General features: G+C 37.7%; 2 protein-coding genes across 7 annotated transcripts in view; both read right to left on the bottom strand.

The window, feature by feature from the left end:
- The window catches only part of Dys (Dystrophin), a 237339-nt gene extending 228764 nt beyond the window's left edge, over positions 1 to 8575 (bottom strand). For 5 of the 6 annotated variants that reach the window (XM_043424677.1, XM_043424673.1, XM_043424678.1 and 2 more), the window contains exons 1-3: positions 8467 to 8575; positions 761 to 822; positions 448 to 543 (exon numbers count right to left, since the gene is read on the bottom strand). In XM_043424677.1, the coding sequence (XP_043280612.1) occupies positions 448 to 543; positions 761 to 822; positions 8467 to 8560 (252 nt within the window). In that variant the 5' untranslated portion in view covers positions 8561 to 8575. Of the gene's footprint in view, positions 1 to 447; positions 544 to 760; positions 823 to 4495; positions 5856 to 8466 lie in introns of those variants that run through there. The other variant, XM_043424675.1, reaches the window with a different exon arrangement.
- A 3875-nt stretch (positions 8576 to 12450) lies between these two features.
- SIDL (SIDL trafficking protein particle complex subunit 10) lies at positions 12451 to 21509 on the bottom strand. Its single transcript, XM_043424680.1, has 13 exons — positions 20721 to 21509; positions 19801 to 20018; positions 19504 to 19697; positions 18802 to 18997; positions 18364 to 18475; positions 18094 to 18281; positions 17646 to 17864; positions 16715 to 17478; positions 15905 to 16562; positions 15347 to 15808; positions 14912 to 15233; positions 14447 to 14574; positions 12451 to 14341 (listed from the first exon to the last, which is right to left on the bottom strand). Exons 1-12 carry the CDS (start codon positions 20794 to 20796, stop codon positions 14447 to 14449), a joined length of 3537 nt encoding a protein of 1178 aa, XP_043280615.1. The 5' UTR covers positions 20797 to 21509; the 3' UTR covers positions 12451 to 14341.
- Between the last annotated feature and the right edge of the window lie 96 nt (positions 21510 to 21605).

The following is a 21605-nucleotide window of genomic DNA, read 5'->3' as shown; positions in this document are numbered from 1 at the left end:
AGTAAGAATTAAAAATGCATATTTGATCACTAGACAAAACTAAGAAACTCTGTCGGCCTCAGTCTCGTAACCCTCGTACGTGAGCTGCTTAAATGCTTTGCCCATTCGTCGAGGCCACATATGAATTCCTGTATACGCCTACGTTGTGAATGCCGGTATGCATAGGCTGTCATTCTATGCAAATTAATGCTCGATCCACCGATCCACCTGCCGCACTGCCAGGGGAAAGAAGCCACAATTATACCAAGATCTCATTAAAAATTACGAGAAATGGTGAGCCTTCATTACTTCAACGATTGCCTCAAGCCCTGAATTTGGAAGAAAAAAACGTGGCTCGTGTCACGGGCGCTGTGACGTGGCAAATTTTTCCGTGTCATTGAGACCCAAAATTATTTGAGAGGAAGATTTGAGGGGAAGATCGTAAGAGAAATAGTGTAAAGTGCTTACGTAAAATTTTGACGTTAGAACTTCCAGCAGCGAGAGGAGTCGATTTCCATCTCGGAGATCGACGAACAGATCTGTGATGGCATCTTGATGGTTTTGCTGAAAAAAAAATGTGGATTGGGAACGAAAATTTTTTCTAACCAGAATATTATTCTGCTCGAAGCACTGAACATTTTGAATTTATCTGCAAAACTTAGTGATGAACCGAGACAAAAATCGAGTAATCGGTTAACAAAATTATTTCAGATGAAAATTACGATTTTATGATAAACTTTAAAAAACAAAAAAAAACGTATTAAACGCTGGCGATTTTTACCTTGAGCAGCTGCGAATTTATCCATTTGGCAAATGTTTTTTTTTGCACGTCTTCTCGTTCATCTGTAAAGAAATATTTTCATTGTATCCTGCACTACGACGCTGAAGTTTCCAACGTTGGAGTCCAACGAAATGAATGAAAATAAAATGATTTATCCATCAGTTTTTTATTTCACGAATCATAATTGTGTAGATTGAAAAAATACAAAGTACAAATTCGACTGGAAATAAATTGGAGAATTACTGGAATTATTGGACAGTTTTTTAGATCATTTCGTTGGACTCCAACGTTGGAAACTTCAGCATCGTCCTGCACTTCGATATTGAAAAAAACGAATGTTAAAATGTTGAACTTCACGAGTAGACGATTCCATGATAAAATATTCAGAAAAATTAATTGCACGCTCCAGTGTTTCATTTTAATTCGACGTTGCAAGTCGATAACCCCAAAAGTCCATTGCTAACATCGTTACCTTCCGAATGAACCGGAACGAGATCCATGTTTACGAAATTTTCGTGTCCCGATTATCATGCTGACCAGAAATCTCAATTTTCTAAGTTAAGGAACGAGCGTCATGGTGGTGAAGCAGTCTCGAGTACAGCAAACAAACCTCAAGATTCATTTCCACCCGAATTACGAATGAATATTTTATTTATAAAATAAAAAATATCAACATGAATGTGTCAATGCGAAGACAACTTCGCTGATTACTTTTCCCAGAATCGATTCATTTCTGTTACATGTGCCAGCGCCTGCGACCAGCATCGTCGTTTCAGACATCGAGAAAAGATAAATCGCAAAAAAATCAAAAAATACTGTCAAAAAAATTGACGTACATTAGGTTCCTACAAATCGCAGTTTTGGATCGGCAAAAGTAAAAATATTTCGCAATGTGAATTGGAACGATTGCTCCGCTCAAATAAATCAAATAAAAGTGGCCGACAAATTCAACGACATGAGAAACAATATCAATACAGGACGTTCACTGTACGCAGACAAATTATCTCCTTCTACGAGCACATCTGCACGAATAAATACATTTATTCCTATCTACGTATCCGTACTAACGTCTGGTGGGTCAGGTCATTTACAAACAGTTCATTCAACTGTAGAAGTCCTTGCACTCTAACGCGATTGTTTTTCCCAGAGCAATTAATTATTCAATAATTTCTCCATCTTTATTCCTCGAAAGGTCCTCAAAAAGCACGTTTCAGGGATTGGACTCACGTACTTGATTGCACTCACGTCACGAATAGTTAAGGAAGTTGAGGCTGTACAGTCATTTTTTTACCCAAAAGTGATGACCTGTACCTTTCAAAAGTTAGGCCAGTTTGCAGTTTGGCAATGTTGCATACACTTTAAAGAAAAGTTGGGGAAAAAAAGACGAAAAACTGGTAAAAGCTCAGTCGAAAGCACGAGCAGTGACGATCCTAGCCTCAAAAAACTGCACGGAAAACAGATTATTATTAATATAATCTCAGCAAATCTCCTAATAAATCTGAAAAAAATTGACATTATTCGGCAAGCCTTGCTCATGTTGCCCAAAAAATTTCATATTTTTAGCATCATTTTTAACGGAGATATCACTGAATGTGTCTTGACTTCCATAAGATTACATGTTATTTGGCCCAAATTGTTATTGATTTTTCTCAGCTCCTAAACTGTCTGAAAATTTCACTGATTTTTTTTTACACTTCACTTTATAAGATGCAATCGGTTTAAAAGCGGTGACATCATTTTCATTCTAATGCCTCAACTTCCTTAATCATTGCTTCAAATCGCTACGTAAATAAAAAACAAAACAATTTTCATTGATGAATATACGAGTCGACGAGAATGAATTTCAGAACAAATCAAACGTTTCAGCTAGCCCTGAATTTCGTTTTTCGTTGAAATTAACAAAAAAAAAAAAAAATAACCTCATGCTCTCACGCAGACTAAAAAGAGATTCAATATTATTCTTAAGCGTGAGCTGAGAACGAAAATCCTAAGTGTTTTTCCAACAGAGTCGCATCAGCGGAAGTCAGCAGTAGCTCAAGTACAATTTTACTACCAGATTATTCGAGGGCGCCAATCCTTATCTTAGCTTCGAGGCGAAGTTCTTGGTGCTCGATAACCCACCCGACCCAATGTCTCACTAAAAACGCTCCCCGGTATATTCCCGGGAGGTTAAACTCCTTAAATCGTAGTTTAAAAAATCACTAATTAATCCAAAAAGTATATGAAACCCTTAAAATTGACCTCCAATGATTTCACTGTCCAATAGTTGACAGCATCGCTCTCAGAGAACTTTAAACCAGCCCCCCCCGCACCGCGGCCCCGCGATCAGCATTACCGTTAACCTGCCGACAGGCGGAGATAAGATAAGTGGAAATTCACGAGTAGATAACCCGGTTCGAAACGTTGTCTTTTAATGGTAGCACGCGGTATATGCTCGAACGTCCAATGTTTGAGTATCAATGTTCATTTTACGCGCAACTTTGTCCGGTACACACGAGCCCAGCTGACGACGAGACATTTTTTTTCATTTTTTTGTTAGAAAATAATCGGATAATCTGCAGAAAACTAGGGGAAGCTGAATCGAGCTAAAACACTCTGAGCTAAAACAATCTTAATTTCGAAGTTTTTTATAAAAATCCTCATTTTTGGGACTTGCAAAATATTTTCCGAATTGAATTTTAGATGTTGTAGCTTGGACACCGGCAAGCTGGCGAACCGTCACCGTGACGACGCTGAAGTTTCCAACGTTGGACTCCAACGAAATGAACGAAAAAAACGTTTTTAATTCACCAATTTTTTATTTCACGAATCGTTGGTGCAGCTTGAAAAACTACGAATCGCAAATTTGGCAGGGAACAAAATAGGAGAATTACTGGAATTATTGGAGAGTTTTTTTCGATTATTTCGTTGGACTCCAACGTTGGAAACTTCAGCGTCATTCACCGTGCAGATCACCGCTGATTCACTGTCACACCATGAAATGCTCAATTTGTTGAAAAAAAGCCAAGAATATCGTAGGGAAACTGTGAAATTGTCCGTCGCAGGCGTACGGACCCACTCTCGAGGGGCAGCAGCCTCTCCGTAACACCAAAAGTGCCACCGGGCTTGCGAAAAAATATTTTAACAAGCTGAATCTGTCAGATAACTAATTGACATCCGTGTAAAGATTTGGTAGAAAGCGTTTGCTGAAATGATGTGAAGGTTTCGAGAAAAGTAAACGAAGCCTCGAGAAAACAAAAGATTTGACAACCCACTCGTTCTCGACTCCTTAAGACTTAGCGAAAGTACTTTTTCATCCATAAATGACGAAATTGATTCGAATCGCTCCATTGGATGACAGCTTAGTTATAAAAATAATTCACTCGAAAGCGAACAACGAGAAACTCAATTGGCATCTTCGGAAGCACCTCCTGTCAAATACGTGGGGATTTATTTACATATTAGAAGATGTTGTCATGTTCGAAAAACGTCGAAATACCGAGGCAATCGAGTTGAGAAAGAAACTTTGGGAAGCTGCTTTCCCATACTCAGCAAACTTCGCGTTTGGCACAAGGCATTTTTCGCTCGGAAATTAGCATATTTAGAGTGTCAACTGACGCGCCATTTATGGGGAAAAATTCTTTAAAAGTTTATATGAAGTAATACACGTGCTTGCATCGGCAACATGCTTTACAGTAACAAAACGCTCATCTAAATCGGACACCGAGAAAAAAAACTACATGTATAGCCACACACCTATATAGACGACTTCCATCTTGGTGCGTCGCGACGCAGCGGCGTCGCCTTGCCGTTTGTCGTCTCAGCAGGTCTCGCAGCTTCGACGTTGATGACGATAATGTCACGAATAGCTGCTTATCACGGACACGTATACGTATACATTTATATACGAGAGTATATATTCATATGTATTTATCTGAGCAGCACATAATACACGAAGGTAATGAAATCGATTCGGTTGCGATCGAATTTGATATATTTTCACTCGCTCGATATTTGTATATTTATCCGGTCAACCAAGTTTTGAGCACCACGCAATTCCGATTGTGAACGAATGTGCCTCGTTATCCAATCTCGTTTTCAAGGCAATAGAGCAAGGCATGCATTAAAAACTTTCAAAAGAAACTCACTAGGGCGTCACTAAATAAAAAAAAAAAAAAAAAAAAACTCGTTCGCACACGAGAAAAAACCTGGCGCGATGAAAAAAGACGAATCACGGAATATGTTTGATCACTTCATTCCTAGAAAGATAAATTTGAAGAAATCATGATTTTCGGTGTCGAAATAAATTCACTTCGGTCGATCCTCTACGCTGATGGTACATATAACTGCATCCAAAGAAAATATGCGATGAGCCGGCTGCCGGGCAATTAAAATCTATCCCAATCTTCGAACTCCGCGATTTGAACGCGCACATGTAACACGATGAGTACTCAACGTGTATACATGAAGTAACACAGACACGAGTATACGAATGCACGTTATTCAAAACGGCGAAACACAATCATACACACGAGGAACAGAACTGGCACTTGTTGATTCACACTGTCAAGAACACACTCGCCCTCACTGACCCACACAAGTTAACGCTCCGTGCATTCCTTCTCTCTCTCGTCATTACACCGTTCCAACAATATTAACACTGCGTTAGATTATTCTTCAAATTTTCAATAGTGTCGTAATGTTTTCTTTTTTTTTCATTATTTTTTTTGTTCCGAGCACTCAAAAGACAGTTTTTCCATTTTGAAAAACTGACCAATCTCTCGTCGTATCACATCCTCGTTAGATATCGAGGGGGGGGGGTTAGAAATCCCTCATTATTGTTTATGAAGATCAACACTTCGTAAAAAGTCCACCTATAGCCCGAGCCGGCAATGAGACAACGGAGGGAGCTACACGACGAAGATATTCACGGTGTTTCAAAAGATTTCTTTCTCTCACTCTCCCGCAATGCCAGTTTCACTTACGAACTTTAATGCACTCACAAACTCGGCGGATCATTGAATTTTAAAGAACTGTGGACCGAACGATTGATGGCAGGAACGAGAACAAAGTAACCGTGCGTCCGTCTAGACGCTGGAACGAACGTCATACGACTGAGGGAAAGACTCCGCGATGCCGCGATGCTCAGAAAGAAATTCATCGCCCTGTGGCACGTTCGACTAACCAGGCGCTCCGTTGCCTCTGCCGGCTTTAGCCATTTCCAGCTATTCGCCAGAGAGAGACAGAAATGTGGCAACCGCGCTCAGCACACTCTACAGGCGTTGAGGCCCAGTTATCCCCCACCAGTTCGAGACCCCACCGCTTGAGGCCCTCCCAGTTCTACGCGCTCGCCAGTCACGGCTATGGACCCGTCCAACCCATCCATTATTACCGAACAAGAAAACACTCTGACACTCCTTATAACCAAAATAGACTACCAAAATTTCTCAAACGAGACCGAATCTTTAACGGTCGTACAGAATAAATTCAACTTCACGAATCAAACGGTACTCTCGCTCTATTCTTTACAACAAAGGCGATCGCGTTCTATCGCTGCGGCGACGTCGCCACAGATTCTCTGATCGCGCGTTTTATCTTTTCCTTTTTCATTCTTGTAAATTATTTTGAAAATATGTTTTTCGAATAATGATTTTATCCAGCCTGGCGGTAGCGACTCGATTACTTTCACCGATGTCAATCAAAACAGTTTTTAATAACTCGTGCTGGCCACAAGAACTTTGTTGAATAAATATTGAAAAAATTAGCGAAAGCTGTTAAACTCGAAACAATAGTGCGCCGATTCCCCGCAAAGCGGTAGCTTCGGGTGGTCGAAAACCGTTAAAATACTCGTTAGCATTCAAGCTCATAAAACCCAATCGGAAAAATTTTTTTCAATTGATTTTCAGTACAATCCTTCTCCCGTACGATTTTTTAGCACGAATTGTTTAGACGAAGATCAGAATACGGAAAAAATCTGGTTGTAAAAAAACGTCCAAATTTATTTTTTAACCAAACTTTTCGAAAGAGCCTCTGCATCGCAATACGAACGTTTACACTTTCGTGTAAAATCCTCTCCATTGTCCGAAATATTGGAAACGGTATTTACGAAAAAAAAATTCAATTAACATGACGTGATGCGTGCAAAACTGACGTCGCTTCGAGCACGCATCATCCTTCCATTATTTTTTCACATTGCACAAGCTTGTAGCGATTTTACGGTAAAGCGACACAGTAAAAAGTTGTCGTGTGCATCACCGGTGAAACGGGCCCGATGGGGCCCCTTCTCCTCGCAAGCCGAAGGAACCCCGTGAGAGTGAATGGCCATGAGGCCCAAGTGGACACACTTCAACAGGATAACAGGAGAACGAGGAGGTATTCTTCCTCGTCCGTCAGGTATAATATGTCGCTGTGGGTCGTGCGAAATAAAAGTCATTGTACAGGGCCCAATTTTTGAGCCTCGTTTCTGCCTTTTCACTTTATCGTTGAACTTTATTTCCGAGCATAAAATTTGAAATGACAAACCAGTAGTGAGCTTGACTGTTCTTTCCAAAAAAAAAAAAAACAAAAAAAAAACAACAACAAACCATGATTCAAAGCACTTGAGATGATTTTGAAAAAATCAGGCGAGCTTGAAAAGAATGATGAAAATAAATACTCAAGGGACAAGCAGTTCCCGATTTTACGTGGAATGCCCCGCATACACAACAGTGAATCATTGACACGAGCCCAAGAGGGTTTGCGAGCGATACTAAAACATTGCGTCCGACGCAATGATTAGATCGCAACGATTCCGTACACTGGACCGTACATTATGTACACGAGTATACGAGAACATTTCTATAAGCACACAACAACAGTATTTTAACATTTCTCGACATATTGGCCTAATTGAGCCTAATGTAGATTGTTCGAGAGGACGTTGCACTCTCGACGAAATCGCGAATCGAGGCTTCAGCTCTCCCACGTCATTTTATTTACCCGATTCCTCCGTATACTTATTCGAACTTGATGAATTTCGTTAAGAATTCCTGATGAGGAACGAAAATTCGTTCCTCGTCAATTTCGTTACGAATTTTGTAAAGAAAAAAAAACTGTTGTGCAACACTTGAATGTCCATCGTAAAAAATGACGAAGTGACGTACAACGTTAACCGTGAATTTCCGTAGAGGTTAGTAAGCTCGGCGAGTTCAGCGATCGCTCAAGCTCGATACCGAGTGAGCAGCGAGCTGTTTTCAATTAGCACAATTATGTTGAACTCATGCGAGGATATTCCTGGAAGGCGATTCAGTGACAAAAGTTTGTATTTTTGTTTGGATTTTGTTTTCCAAATAGTCACCGTTTCATCATGCTTCAGCTCGAATTTTCGAAATTCTAATTTTTCTGCAATCACCAAAAAAACTCGGTTTCCCCACGCACTACGATGGCAAGAGAATAAGTCAAAACTGCATCGCAGTCGCGCGGTTCAACGGTGACGAAAAATGTGACTTTTCAAATTTGCAGTTATCTCGCTCGCATCCACACTCTTGCGAATACGAAACGAACGTTTTGTGATAAGATTCGCTGCAGCGAGTGATGTATTTATGTAGATCAATGAAACGAGATAAAAAAAAAAAAAGACGAAAAGGATGATTAGAACTGAACATTTTTTTTCTGCTCAAGTTTATACGTCAGCCGTCGTATCGGCTTGAGAGACGTGTTGGTGAAAAAAGTGATGAAAAAGATTTTACCTTTCGTGATGGTAACTTGGTGATCCACGGGCTCGCATAACAGCGCTGGTTTCTCCGGTACTTCGACGATCCAGTGTATTTTTTTTTGAAGCATATCTCAAAGATCGACACTGGCTCGCGAAAAAAATATCGAATGTTGATAAAAAATAATAAATCGTCGAGGAAAATCCACGAATTATTGAGATTCGGTTTACGCAGAAAAGCCGATCCGAAACATGATTCAGCCGCTTTGATTTTCACAAGAAAAACGACCGAAGGCAATGTTTAGTTTTACTGTCGAGCAGAAAGAAAAACTTGGTCAAAGCTCGTCTATGAAATCACCGCGAACGCGTCACTGTGTATATGCAGAAGCTCTTATCGCGATATTACCTGTAGCTTTGTCTAACAGTGATAATACGATTCGATTATGTGACCCAGTAGCCGTTCTTAGTGCTCCACTCAAGGAGAAAGATTTTTAGTTTTTTTAGACAGCAAGTTTCATGTCGGCATATTTTTAATGTCAAAACAAAGATTTCTTGTAACCAAATCGAAATTCATAGTGAATTTAATCAACACGAAAATCTAATGAAAGAAAAAATTTTTTTAATTATTTATGGAAATTATATCAATGATGAAAAACTCGATGAATTTTTTTAATTTTTGAGACGCGTAATTTTCGTTAATTATTTACGGTTAAATAAGAAAACACTCGACTGTGCAATATTTTTATGACGTCCATAAGTGTTGATGACGTTTGACACCGTCGGCTCATTAATAATCCGATAGTACGTACAACATCGTTCCTTTGATATGGAAACAAACAAATAATCGAAATGCATGAATTGGATGTATTAATTCGCATGTACCATGTATAACGTGCGCTCGACGCTGCCCCGTCACGGTCAACACTTCGCATCGGACTGACAATGATTTGCCTGTCAACGGAAGTGATAGGACACACATGTCGCGTATGTAATAGTACTTATATACACAGATTTGTAGTACGTTGTGTCCGCTGGCGAGTCTCTTTCTCGGCTATTAAGCATCACTAAATAACTGCGAAATACTTGAAAGTCCCAGCATCAGAAATCGCAGATAGACGCCTACGGTGGTGCTGCACATATATATACAAGTGTTGCGTGGTGCTTACACGCTCGTGTGCACTTTTATTTACACGCGTAGAACGCCCGCTTATATATGGCGATACGTATATAGGTACACGAGCTTTCGAAAGGGAATTATTACAATGGAATAATGGTGTATAACATATTTGACGACACTTTATTTGATTCATTTACGAAGCTTTCTTGGTCACTGAGGATCGTTGCTGCGAAGGAATTTCTGGAAAAACTTAAAATTTTATAGTGTTCTACCTTAAGAACTGGCTTGCCAAATGTCATTAAAAAAGTATTTGATACATTTCGATTCAAACAAGACATTGCACTGAAATTTTGATTTTGAAGGTTATTTTGAAGGTTATTACACGTTTTCGATATTCAGCTCGAAAGTTTTTCTCATTCACTTCTGTCAGGGGATAGTTAAATTTGCATCGATGCCACCGTAAGACGACAATGTCGATGAACTAAAACGGCCACGAGAACAATTGAAGAGTAATGCTGATTCGTAACTTCTTCAATATCAGTAGAGAATCCGAACGTAAACATATAATGTATTGACTCGCCTTGAAACGATACTATTTTTGTATATTCGTGACTACACAACGATTTTTAATAAACTTGATCGAATCGATTGCATGAAAATCTTCCGATCGAAATTTTCTCGTTCGATTTTAAAATTAAACTCTTCGCCGATTTAACGTTTTTTTTTACCTGTCGGATCGTCGGATATGTTAGCTAAGATTTTTGAAGTTATATCTGCAGTGATTTAGATCTTGGTCTAATCGATATGAAGGAATAAAAATAAAAAATATTCCGTCAATTATATAGCACCCAAATTTTCTTTATTTGAATAATTGCGGTAAAAATCAGAAAAACTTGAGCTATATCCATGACTTCATAAGCACTGCTATATACTCACCACATCGGACCTTGATGCTTGTTGTCTTTGTCAACGGAGTCGCAGTCACTGTGTGCTCAACCGTCTTGAATCGCGTGCTCCCAATATTTTGAGGTTATACTATACGAACGGTTACAAACCGGGTCTTTGTCAACAAAGTTTTCACACTAAATAATTTAACAAAATGTATCTTCAATATTACTTGGATGCCAACGGCGAACGAGTCTACACGCTTAAGGTATATTTTAACATCCATTTTTCGTAGTTTTGTTTACGTAAAAAAGACTTGTTAAAACTCTCAAAGGCCAGAATGAATTATGTTTACACGTGTTTTCTTAAAAATCCTTATCAACGAAGTATTCAGGCAGGGATTATGAAATGAATTTTCTTTTTTCTAGAAAGTCGATCCAGATGGAAAACCAACGTTGTCCGCCCATCCTGGTAAGATAGTATAAGCGAGTCGAGACATGAATTCACGATATGCACAATCTAAAATATTTTAGTTGGTCATGTAAACAATAGAAATGAATTTCAAATCATTTTTCTAACAATATTCGAAAATGCACAACGTTTTTCGTCAATAGATCGTATCAGTTTATTTCACGTGCTGAATAAAATGTTAATAAAATGCATGACCGGGTTAAGTTATTCCCATTGATAAACGAGGTGTTATTGAGGCTTTTTTTTTGGTAATTTTCAACTCCATGAGATTTATATCTTTATTGATATAGTGCTCAGGCCGAAAATGACTCATATAACCTGTATGGAATTGGAAAAATTATCTGCCAAGTCCTGGTTGTGCGTTAGGAAATTTGGAAACAGGCTACAAGTTGTCCGTCATTTTACATTTCATTTATGTTACAACAGATCATACAGTTATACGCGAACTGTATATTATTTGTGACAAATAATCTTGATGAGTGATATTGAGAACTGAAGTCTTCGAATTTATATAATTAGAAACTGATTTTTAGAGCTGGCTGTTGTAAGAGTTTGAACGGTGCTGAGATTACTTCAAAATTATTTACATTTTTCATACATTCATAAGTTTATTCTAAATTTATTATTTCAGCTCGATTTTCACCAGAGGACAAATATTCCCGGGAGCGTATCACCCTGAAGAGACGATTTGGACTTTTACTCACGCAACAACCAATGCCTCAATACTAATACATTCACTTACACTCTAGCGCATCCATCTAATGTACAAAAAATAAAACTTATTCTTCATATGTTACAGTATATTTTTTGTGTCTATCTTCCTCCAAACTGTAAATAGTAAACCCGAAAGCGGTTATGGGAGTAAAAATGAATCTTGAGGATCATTCATTGAGTACATTGTCAATTTTCTAAGGCCTGTTAGGATATCTTTTGGAGTTTGCATGATCCAGGAGTGTGTTAATTACAAGACCAAATGAACGAACATGCATGAAAGTGGGGTCGTAATTATTCAGAGGGATTCGTTCCGACTGAGGAGTTAGTAAGACTATTGGAAGGATTGATGGATTATCATTGCGATGAAGGATTTTAATCTTGCAGACCCAAATAAACTGGGTTTTTTGTTTATGAATCTGGACTAATCAATTAAAGCTTTTAAGAAGTCTCCCGAACACTGTTTTCGCGATTTGAAGACCGGGTTTATGGGTATTGTGCAAAGCCGAGAACTTCAAAAAAAAACTCTTACAATTGGGTCTTAGAGATCCAAATCTACAGGGTCTCACCCGGAATGATGCTCTGCAAGAAAAATCTTGATTCTGGTCTTTAGGAACGAAAAATGAATTTCTTTAGGGTCTTTTGTTATGAAAGTAAACTGCGATTCGAAATTCTAGTAATTCTGAGATTCAAAATAAAAAATTGGACTGGGTAGAGATGTACGGTGAGAGACGTGACAATAGCAGCTTAATCGAGCAAAGCCCTGTTGCATTCGTAAATACGCTGATTATTGGACATTTCCATTTTCCGAAATCGGGCTTACGAAAGAATGCGTCATTTCAAAATTAAACGAATCCACCAATCCAGTTTTATTCAGATTTCTATATCTCAATGAATACACTTTACTGGAGGATATTTCAGGTTAATGGATTTTAAATAATATTTTTTTCTTTCGGACAAAGGAAAAATCGGACGAAGTATTTGGCAAGCCATCTGCTTAATTGGTCGCTTCAGTTTTTGACCACCCGAAACCATGGTTTGGGGTAAATAAATGTCATGTCTCAACTTTTCATTACAATTATTACAATGGTTTTTGCAATTTTATAAAAGAATGTGAATATAGATAATATTTCATTCGCCCGTCATTCAACCCGCCTTACAGGAACTCAAATAGCGAGGCGATTTGTCAATTTACATACATCTCAGCAGTTTTTTTTTCTTTTATTATATTACAATAAACGGTTGTTTGTACTTTGGAAACGTAGAAAGATTGATCGTCTATATCTTGTAATGAACACTTCACAAAGGGACTCTCATCTTTTGATTACCTCATTTCTTGGTGATGCGCAGCTACCATGAAAGAAAGGATTCCTTTCTGGCTATTGCAAAATACTTTCTCATATATGAAACACGAAATTTTACAATTCCAAATACGAAATAATTTGAAGGGTCTTCATGCTTGTGCATCGACTGTTTTTTAATTTTTTTTCTGTTGAATGTCGAAAGGGAAAAAGCATGTTTCCTTGCGACAGGGTGATAAATCTTTGGTCTACCACAAGTAGTTGAATAACTGGACAAGACATTTAAAAAAATAATTTACTAGATATTATATACAATAACAAAAAATATATTGTGACTCCATTGCTAACATATCTGTCGATCGTTTATATCGGCAATTCTCATAATTAACGAAAAATATAATATTTATTCAAACATCACCTGATTTAGTGGAATATGTTGAAAAATAATTAACCTTCTCGAAGCATCGATGGATCCAATACAGCGATGCGTTACTGAGCTACGCTGCGTTGGCATGCAACGTAAAATTAATTTCGGCAGTACTACGTACATTGTTTGCAGCATTACTCTTGTGAAATAAAGCTGACTTTTCTGGCCATCTGTTGCATACCCACTTATAAAATGTATTAAAATAACGAGGTGGAAATTTCGAAAATAAAGTAACTTTGAAATAAAAAGGGACATTTTCATTTCTCCGCAAAGATTAAATGTTTCCATTGATATTGACAAATAATTATCGTTCATTGGTTACAGTGAATACTATAAACCTTACCAAATCCATTACTAAGCAATAATATACATACATGATAATCTATCGAGTATTTCAGTGTCGATGCTATTTACATTTGAGACAAGAGAGGCTCAATCGTAAGAAGAATATGTAATGGTACAGCTACATGGCTAGCTTCGGTATGAGAACCTTTTTCTGCATTTCACCTTAAGTATTGTCTATAACTCGTTATTCATTTACATGTTATATAAAATTTCTATATCGTGCCAGCGGACAGGACGAATGTTATCGCCTTGGAGCTGAAATATTCAGAACTCTGTTTTAAAATAATCATGTTTGAACGTTTTGTTAACGTAGGAAAATATTATAAATACAAATGGATGTTTTTGGTTGACGAATCTATGGATAATACATGAATCCATTTTCTAATGAATTTTTTTTTTCAACAACTCGAATGGCACAATTGTGTTTCTGCGGATTGAACAACCGAAACGCCTTTATCAAAGGATAGATGAACTTTATTTTTTATTGATTAAACTCGATCGTGTAACGGGTTGAGCGTATTGTTGTAGATTTTGAAACTCGCACCATTGGTATGCAACGAATTTGTTTTTTTTTTGACAGTGTCAATATAACCTCAAAAAAGGAGTTTACGAGATTCACTTAAAGTTCGGTTGTGTCTTCCTGATTGAAGGACTGCTGGAATTGAGTTAACGAATCAAAGAAAAATTATGGTTTCATTAATATTATGTATAAACAAAGTATTGCATCATGTTCCAACTATGTAAGTTTTAATTGCTGTACTTAGTTGGATTCCGTCGGTGCAGTTGGAAGGACATGGACTTGTTGAGCTTTGCTTGCGTTGTAAACTTGGCCAGGACTGAATGGTTCGAGCCTTGGGCCCGAGGCTACGTCATTATTTCGATAAAGGTCTGAAAATAATAATTCAAAATACATTTAGACATGAATCTCCGGAATATAAATCATTTTTATTAAATTCTCCGAACGATACTTTGTTTGATAAATAATTTTGAGCGTTTTTACCATTTGCCTTTCAACGGTTAATCAATACAGTAACGAATCAACATTTTGACAGCATTTCGTTAATCTTTTCGGAGTATACATCTACGGAGTTATACAAAAGAAATTTTCAACACAAAAGTCAAGTAAAGTTAACGTTCATTAGGATTCAAGATAATCAATGTAAGAGAGCAATGCAGAATATGGAAGATGAAGTAAACGAAGAAGGAAAAGAGGAGAAAAACTCACCGGATTTACACTCAACAGCAGGTACATATCGAGATAACCTAACGACTGGGAGTGGCAAGTACCCGCTGGTTAATGGCATGACGTCTAACGTAACGCTCTGTTTCTCGAGTGTCTCGAGGGATATAATACCGGCAGTTCTTCCACAAACGGCCCACATTGACTGATCAGCGAGTACTTCGTACATGAGCTGTGGTGGAAGGCTTGGATTAGGGCATGGAATCATGCGAGTGACGGTCAAATGCAGATGGCACATGCTACCGGCTCGGCAAAACTCTCCGCCTGGCCCGCTTGCCTCTACCTTCGATGAGACCGTAAACATCGTCTGCGAATATTTCAATTGTCTCGTTATTATTTTTAGTATGAAAGTCACTTTTAAATCGTCAAACAAGATTATTCACTGAAGCTATGATTTTGCGATCATGAAATAGTTCTTACCACGTAATCCGTAATATCAAAGTTACAACGATAAGTACGAGTCAACTTCTCCAGCCTCGCGAGTCGTGCAATGTGCAGAGGATCGTCATTTTCATCTGCGACACCCACGTCCTCGGTACTTTCAATCGGGCAATATTTGACACGAAAATCAGTTTTGATCGTCGGCAAGATTTTTTCATCCTTTCCAATATCGAGTTCCCACATGAAGAAGACCTGTAGCCCGTTACCAACGACGAGTCTCTGTCCAGCCTTTGGATTAAGGTCTTTGAACGCAACCTCCACTAGTGTACTCGTCGTTAGCTCCGGCTCGCTCAATTGGATCAGTTGCGAGGTCAAACCAGTCACTACGATTTGTAAAAATTTTCTTCGTTTCGCTGTATGCAGATGCATTCCCGACATAAAGGGAGGGCCGAAATGCAACGAGAGATTTTCCTCAGCTCCCCATGGACACTGGACATTCAACTATAAAAATGTATTTCAAGAAATGTTAACTTTTGATAACTACGCCCTGCCTATGGTCAAAGCCATCAGAAATTCAGATGATATTGGAAAAATGACCTTATGTTCCATGGACGAGGCATCCTTCTTTGGTGGTAGCTCAGCCAAAACTTTGAAACGCGCTGTAGTTACGTCAAAAGGTTCACAAGCCGATAATTTAATCTCCAACTCGGTAACTGAACGATCTTCGTCAGTGAGCAAAGACAAGCCTCTCGAAGGCCATACTTTCACCCTCGCATCATTCGTTATATTAACGCTACCACTTGATATCACTAATTCTACGGATTGTACCAAGCCCGCCAGTAAATCCCGACTATTCACGGCTATGGTAGGTTGAGTTTTTACAACTTCGTAGCACAGACGAGGATTTAAAATGCCTGATAAAAATTCCAACTTTTCCTCAACTACTAGCGACAATTGACCGATTTTATACAGGCCCGGTTGGTCTACGTGTTGCGAAACAGTGAAATTATTTATGCCTGGATTCAAATCGAAATTGTTACAGGTAAGTGCGTTACTAAAATCACCCTCTGTAAAGACCGATGATTTTCTGTGTTTCGCGCTGTCCGATCTCCTTACAATAGGCTTCTGATTTTTTATCACTGTACCCACTGAAGCCAAACTCTTGTCCTCGTTGTAATCGAAGTATGAGAACGCTGGTAGTTGCATTAAGCTCCGATCGACCGATTTTATATCGTCGAATGTGCACTTTGATATTCTGAAATTAATAATATTATGAAAGTATTTTTTCCTCTCTTATTCGGTTGGTGTCGAAATTTTTTAATGGTCGATTGAGGTTGGGCCTTCAAAATTGCTCATAAAATCTTAACGACTGACCAACAAGCAAATTCAGTGGTTGAATGTACTCACAAATTAACAGAAGATTCAGCAGGTGGCTTGACCCCTCTTCGTTTATTGGTTTGAGCTGGTCTCGGTATTTCTTCAGTAGATATGGCGGCCCTGGTACATCGTATAGTTCGTGGTAGTAACGATTTTATACTAACGTCTATGCTAACTACGCAATCTTGTATAACTTTGTCCATAACGTTGACTTCGAGACTGAGTATTGTGAAGGTATGCTGGAGAGTGGTAAGCAAAGGTCTAGGCAATGAGAGCATTTTCATATAAGCCAGCATTTCCTCGTAATAAGTGTTTCGTACGGTTGCGTGAAGTACTTCGGAACTAGCAAGAGCACTACAAATTTTTGTATATCTTTCGACATCGTCCATTCTTTTATAGCACTGAGCTAATTCAAGGCGTGTTTGCGTGGCCAATTCGTCCCATCCTTCATCCAAGTAAGTCTTCAACGCATCCGTAAGGAAAACCACAGCCTTTTGATTTTCGCCAAGATCACCGTAAAAACGTGCCAATTCTTTGCCGATGAAACGTGCCGATCGTATACGTCCTACATGCTTATAAGTACCCATCGCTAATTCAGCGTGCTCAAGATATTGCCTCTTGAACATCTCTTTCGACGAAAGTGCTCCTTTCAGTTTGTCCGTTGGCGTCAATTTTCCTTCCGATTGCATCTCGGAATCACCCATTCCCGCTATCAAATACACCACCGTGTGCAACTGCTCGCTCGACGGTTCACTGCCCGGCATGAGTCCGCACAATTTACCAAGTTCTCCTAGCTGAAATAATATTCTTTCCTGTAATTTTGACGTTTCCAACGATTCTGCTCTCATGTATTCGAAATATTAATTTTGCTGATCACATCAATAGTTGGGTGGGTCTGGAACACCTTTGAATGCTAAACAAATTATATTTTTATTGAAAAAAGGCCCCATCGATAGCTTACTTTATGTGTAGCAAGAGCCCACAATCCAGCAGTGTGCAACGAACACAAGTCCAGCTGTTGGCCATTATTCGTCTTTGCCGCCGAGAGTTGACAGGCTTGAAGAACTTCCAGTGCGCAAAGAAATGCCCAACACTCGACAGCACCCTCGGGTCTTTGAACTTCAAGTATTTTCAACTCGCTTAAAGTATTATATACAAAGGATAAACATCTCTGTGCAACCTGGAACACATTGGATCGTACTGTGAATCAGTAATTCATTTTCAATTTAAAATTATTAACAAAGTTCAATAATACGACTCCTTATTTGAAGAATTTCCTTTCGCGTATGCGTTGAGTAAGTAATGAGAAACATAAAATTAAGAAATCACATACATGGGCCGTAAGAAAAGAAAATTTTAGTATAATCAATGTTAGATGGTACGTGATCCCTTAATAACTATTAACGAACCTCCCAAGGCGTATTCAATAAAAGTAGCATAGCACTCTGTCTACTAAATAAATAGCTTCTTAAATCGAGCAGAGAAGCTTTGCTCTCCGCCAATAATTCTCGCAAGCGTTGATCCACGTTATTGTTCAAATTTACACCAGCCCAATTGTTAAGTGGGCTTTGAAATACGGTTAACCACGCTGGAGTTTCTGAACAAAAAAAAACACATGTCAGTTCAAATTTTCTTTCGGTCCAATGATATGTATCAATAAAAATTGATTTATAATGTACCTGCGACATTTGAATTGAGAACAAATTGGGTGAACAAGGCATCCAATTCGTCGTACTGAACCAATGCCTCATCGTAAAGGCCGAGCATTTCTAATGCAAAGGCGAGTTCCTCCTAAATTTAAAAACCGATTTAGTATAATTATGTGTATGTCAAAATCGTTCGACCGCTTAGTTGGAAAAACGAAAAGAATATTCATAACCATAGATGTAGATAAAGTCTTTGTACCATTTGTGAATTTAGCTTTAGATATAGCTCTTCGATACAAAGTTTTCTGTGTTTTCTTTGAATATCGATTAACATAAGGTCAGTGAATATAGTAGTACAGAGTTTCTGGTATTATTTACATTGACTTGAGCATTAGATTTACAAAAAAATATTATATCATGGTCAAGATCATTGAGGTGAATATTTGATGAGCTCAAATTGTTGGAGAATACCTGGAGTAGAAAATATCGACAGAAATTCCAGCCGTGCTGGTTCCGCCTTTCTCTCTGTTCCCTTATAATGTCCACAAAGCGTGATAATGATTTGTCGTAGGCACTGAGCATTAAGTGGCGAATGCGATTTATTAAACCCCTCCATGATTCAGCTGAACGAGATTCGGATTTAATGGGATTTATCACCGACAGACACCTAGTGAATAGCAATAAGCGTTTTGTCAACATGATCAATGTTAATATCTCAAGTTATATTCTACTCATTAAAATGACACCGAGGCCTTGATATAAAGTATAATAAATAGTTTCCAAATTTTTACCAAAATCTTTCTGGTGGATATGTAATCAAAATAATCGGTTCAGTTTCCACACCAAGTGCACGTACTCAAGACAAAAGTGAACTCTATTCTCTATGAACAGTCAATTTGGTACCATCATATAAGATCTAAAATCTTTCTGGCTAGCAAGCAATAAAATTAAGGGGTAAAGTTGCTGTAACAGTCTCAAAAAAATTCCTGTCTTTGAAGATTTTTTGCTTTCTAGTGCACCTTGGTATCTAAATATCAACGAATGAAAAATAAATGACAATGTGAATTGTCGTGTAACGTTTCGAAGTGAAATAGTTGAAATATTCATCATAAGTGTAATTCAAATAAATTGTTGAGCACGATGCACTAAAAACAATAATATTTGACAACCCACCGATCTCCGCTTTTTGCTGCAAAATCACTCCGGATTTTGTCCAAAACCGTTGTCCTGGGAAGTAATTTGTTGCTTTTTTTAATATCATATGTCTCTACCAAGACTATCATCCAATCCTGAATGTTGTGCTGGTGGAGAATTTTCAACCACCCATCTATATCATCCCTGACAGTTGTTTTGTACATATCAACATCCTGTGGAGATAACATCAAGTTCAAATATAAAAATATCACTGCATACAGTATATAAAATAATTACAACATGCGGTAAGACTTGAATCCACATTGGTGATCTTACGGAACATTCTGTCCAATAAGTGTGAAGTATTGGCTGTTTTAAAAAATTCCAATTCTTCTCCGTTGGCAAAACGTCATTGGTAAATGCAACGAATGAAGGACATAATTTAACTTTTTTCAATGGCCTGCTGAAAGATCTTTGCCAATCAGATGTGTCAGCAGGTATGGCTTGTACTAACTTTTTTTCTATAGTACCAAAAAGTTTGTTGTCACCGGCATCTGAAATTCATAAATTTGACAATTTGTTATTAGACCCGTCAGTATATTATAGTCACAGTTCCCATTCATTGAAGGACAGATATTTGGACAGCTATGCAGACCATTACTCACTCTAGATTTTAAATACAGGAATGTACGAATAAAAAACATTAACTTTTGCAATAGAATAAGTTATTAAAAGTTACCATAGAAACCTATTTTTTGATAATTTATTTGTGATCGAGTTGTATTGTACACAGGTTAGAAGTGAGCGAAACATTAAATATATTTTAATGCTCGAGTGTCACAATATTTTACTGTCATCGCGTCTAGTTTTGTATTTGAGTTAGAAGGAAAGGAAATCATATTTGCCTGTTGCAATAATATAGATAATTCTATAAGAATTAGACAATTCTATAAGAAATCATAACATTATGCAGCTGATACGTGAATTGTCATTCTAAGAAACCATCCTAACCTATATTTTTTCTACTAAAAAAACAAAATCATTAAATGCATTGATTCCAAGACTTTTATCATTAGTTTTTATTTTTTTTTGTTCAAGCTTAATAACGTTAAAAGGTTTAATACAAAAATTAGAACGAAATGTCTTGACACGCAGGGGCGTAAATACCCGCGATCTGAACGTGCTCGACGTACAAACAAATTTCTTTGTCAATTGAAATCTTCACATTGAAAATAAAAAACCAAAGCTTTACTTACAGGTGACGATAGATTTATTTTCCATCGTAACACTTCGTTTATTAATTCCGCGGAGTCTATTTCCATTGCAATTCATAACTAGCTAGCCACAATAATCGAACTTGCTCTCGATCATCACAATTACTCTATGACACTTTTTTTTTCATTCCTCCTCTTCTTGTTATAATTTGTTGCACACACTTTTGCTTTTTCTTGTACCACTACTTTTACCGTGCTACGAAGTTGTATAACGTGTGGAGATGAAAAAGCCAAAATAGTATAAAGGCACTCATACACGTCCGAACGTTGGATCATTCATACATTTATCGAGCGTGTCAAGATTTTTATTTTTTTATAATCATCCTCTTCTTCATATTTCACATCGATAATTGATATACTTGTTTTCAAAAATCCACACGTATTTCAGACTCTGGGCGGCTTCATACAAACGTGACAAACGACAAAATAGACACGGCTGAATATTATATATTGAAGTACCGAATACTTGAATTTTTTGTCGCATTGAAACTTAAAAGAAAATGTGTATTACGGGTTACGAGTATATACAACGATAATTTAGTAAACAATATCAATATGTATTTTTATAGATATATGTTCTTGAATCGATCTCTTCTGAGCTCTTCTTCTTCATCTCTTGTCCTTCACTGGCTCTATCTCCTACCTTCTACCAAATTGGAATTTGACATCTGTGAAGAGTTTATAAAAAATTGGCCGCTCAATTTTAACTTTTGCCTTTGTTTTAATTTATTATAATTGTTTGTTGTTGGGTTATGAATGTTAGATCAGTTAGAATATTTGTTTCATTATATTTTTTGACATACAAATGAAATGAAGAATAACGTTAAATTAGCCGTTATTTTTTTTAATTGAGTCAAATTTGATTTT

The sequence above is a fragment of the Venturia canescens genome, chromosome 7 (genome assembly GCF_019457755.1).
Source record: "Venturia canescens isolate UGA chromosome 7, ASM1945775v1, whole genome shotgun sequence".
Classification (NCBI taxonomy): Eukaryota; Metazoa; Arthropoda; class Insecta; order Hymenoptera; family Ichneumonidae; genus Venturia; species Venturia canescens.
Note: the sequence above shows the minus strand (reverse complement) of the source record. Positions and strands in the feature narration are given on the sequence as shown.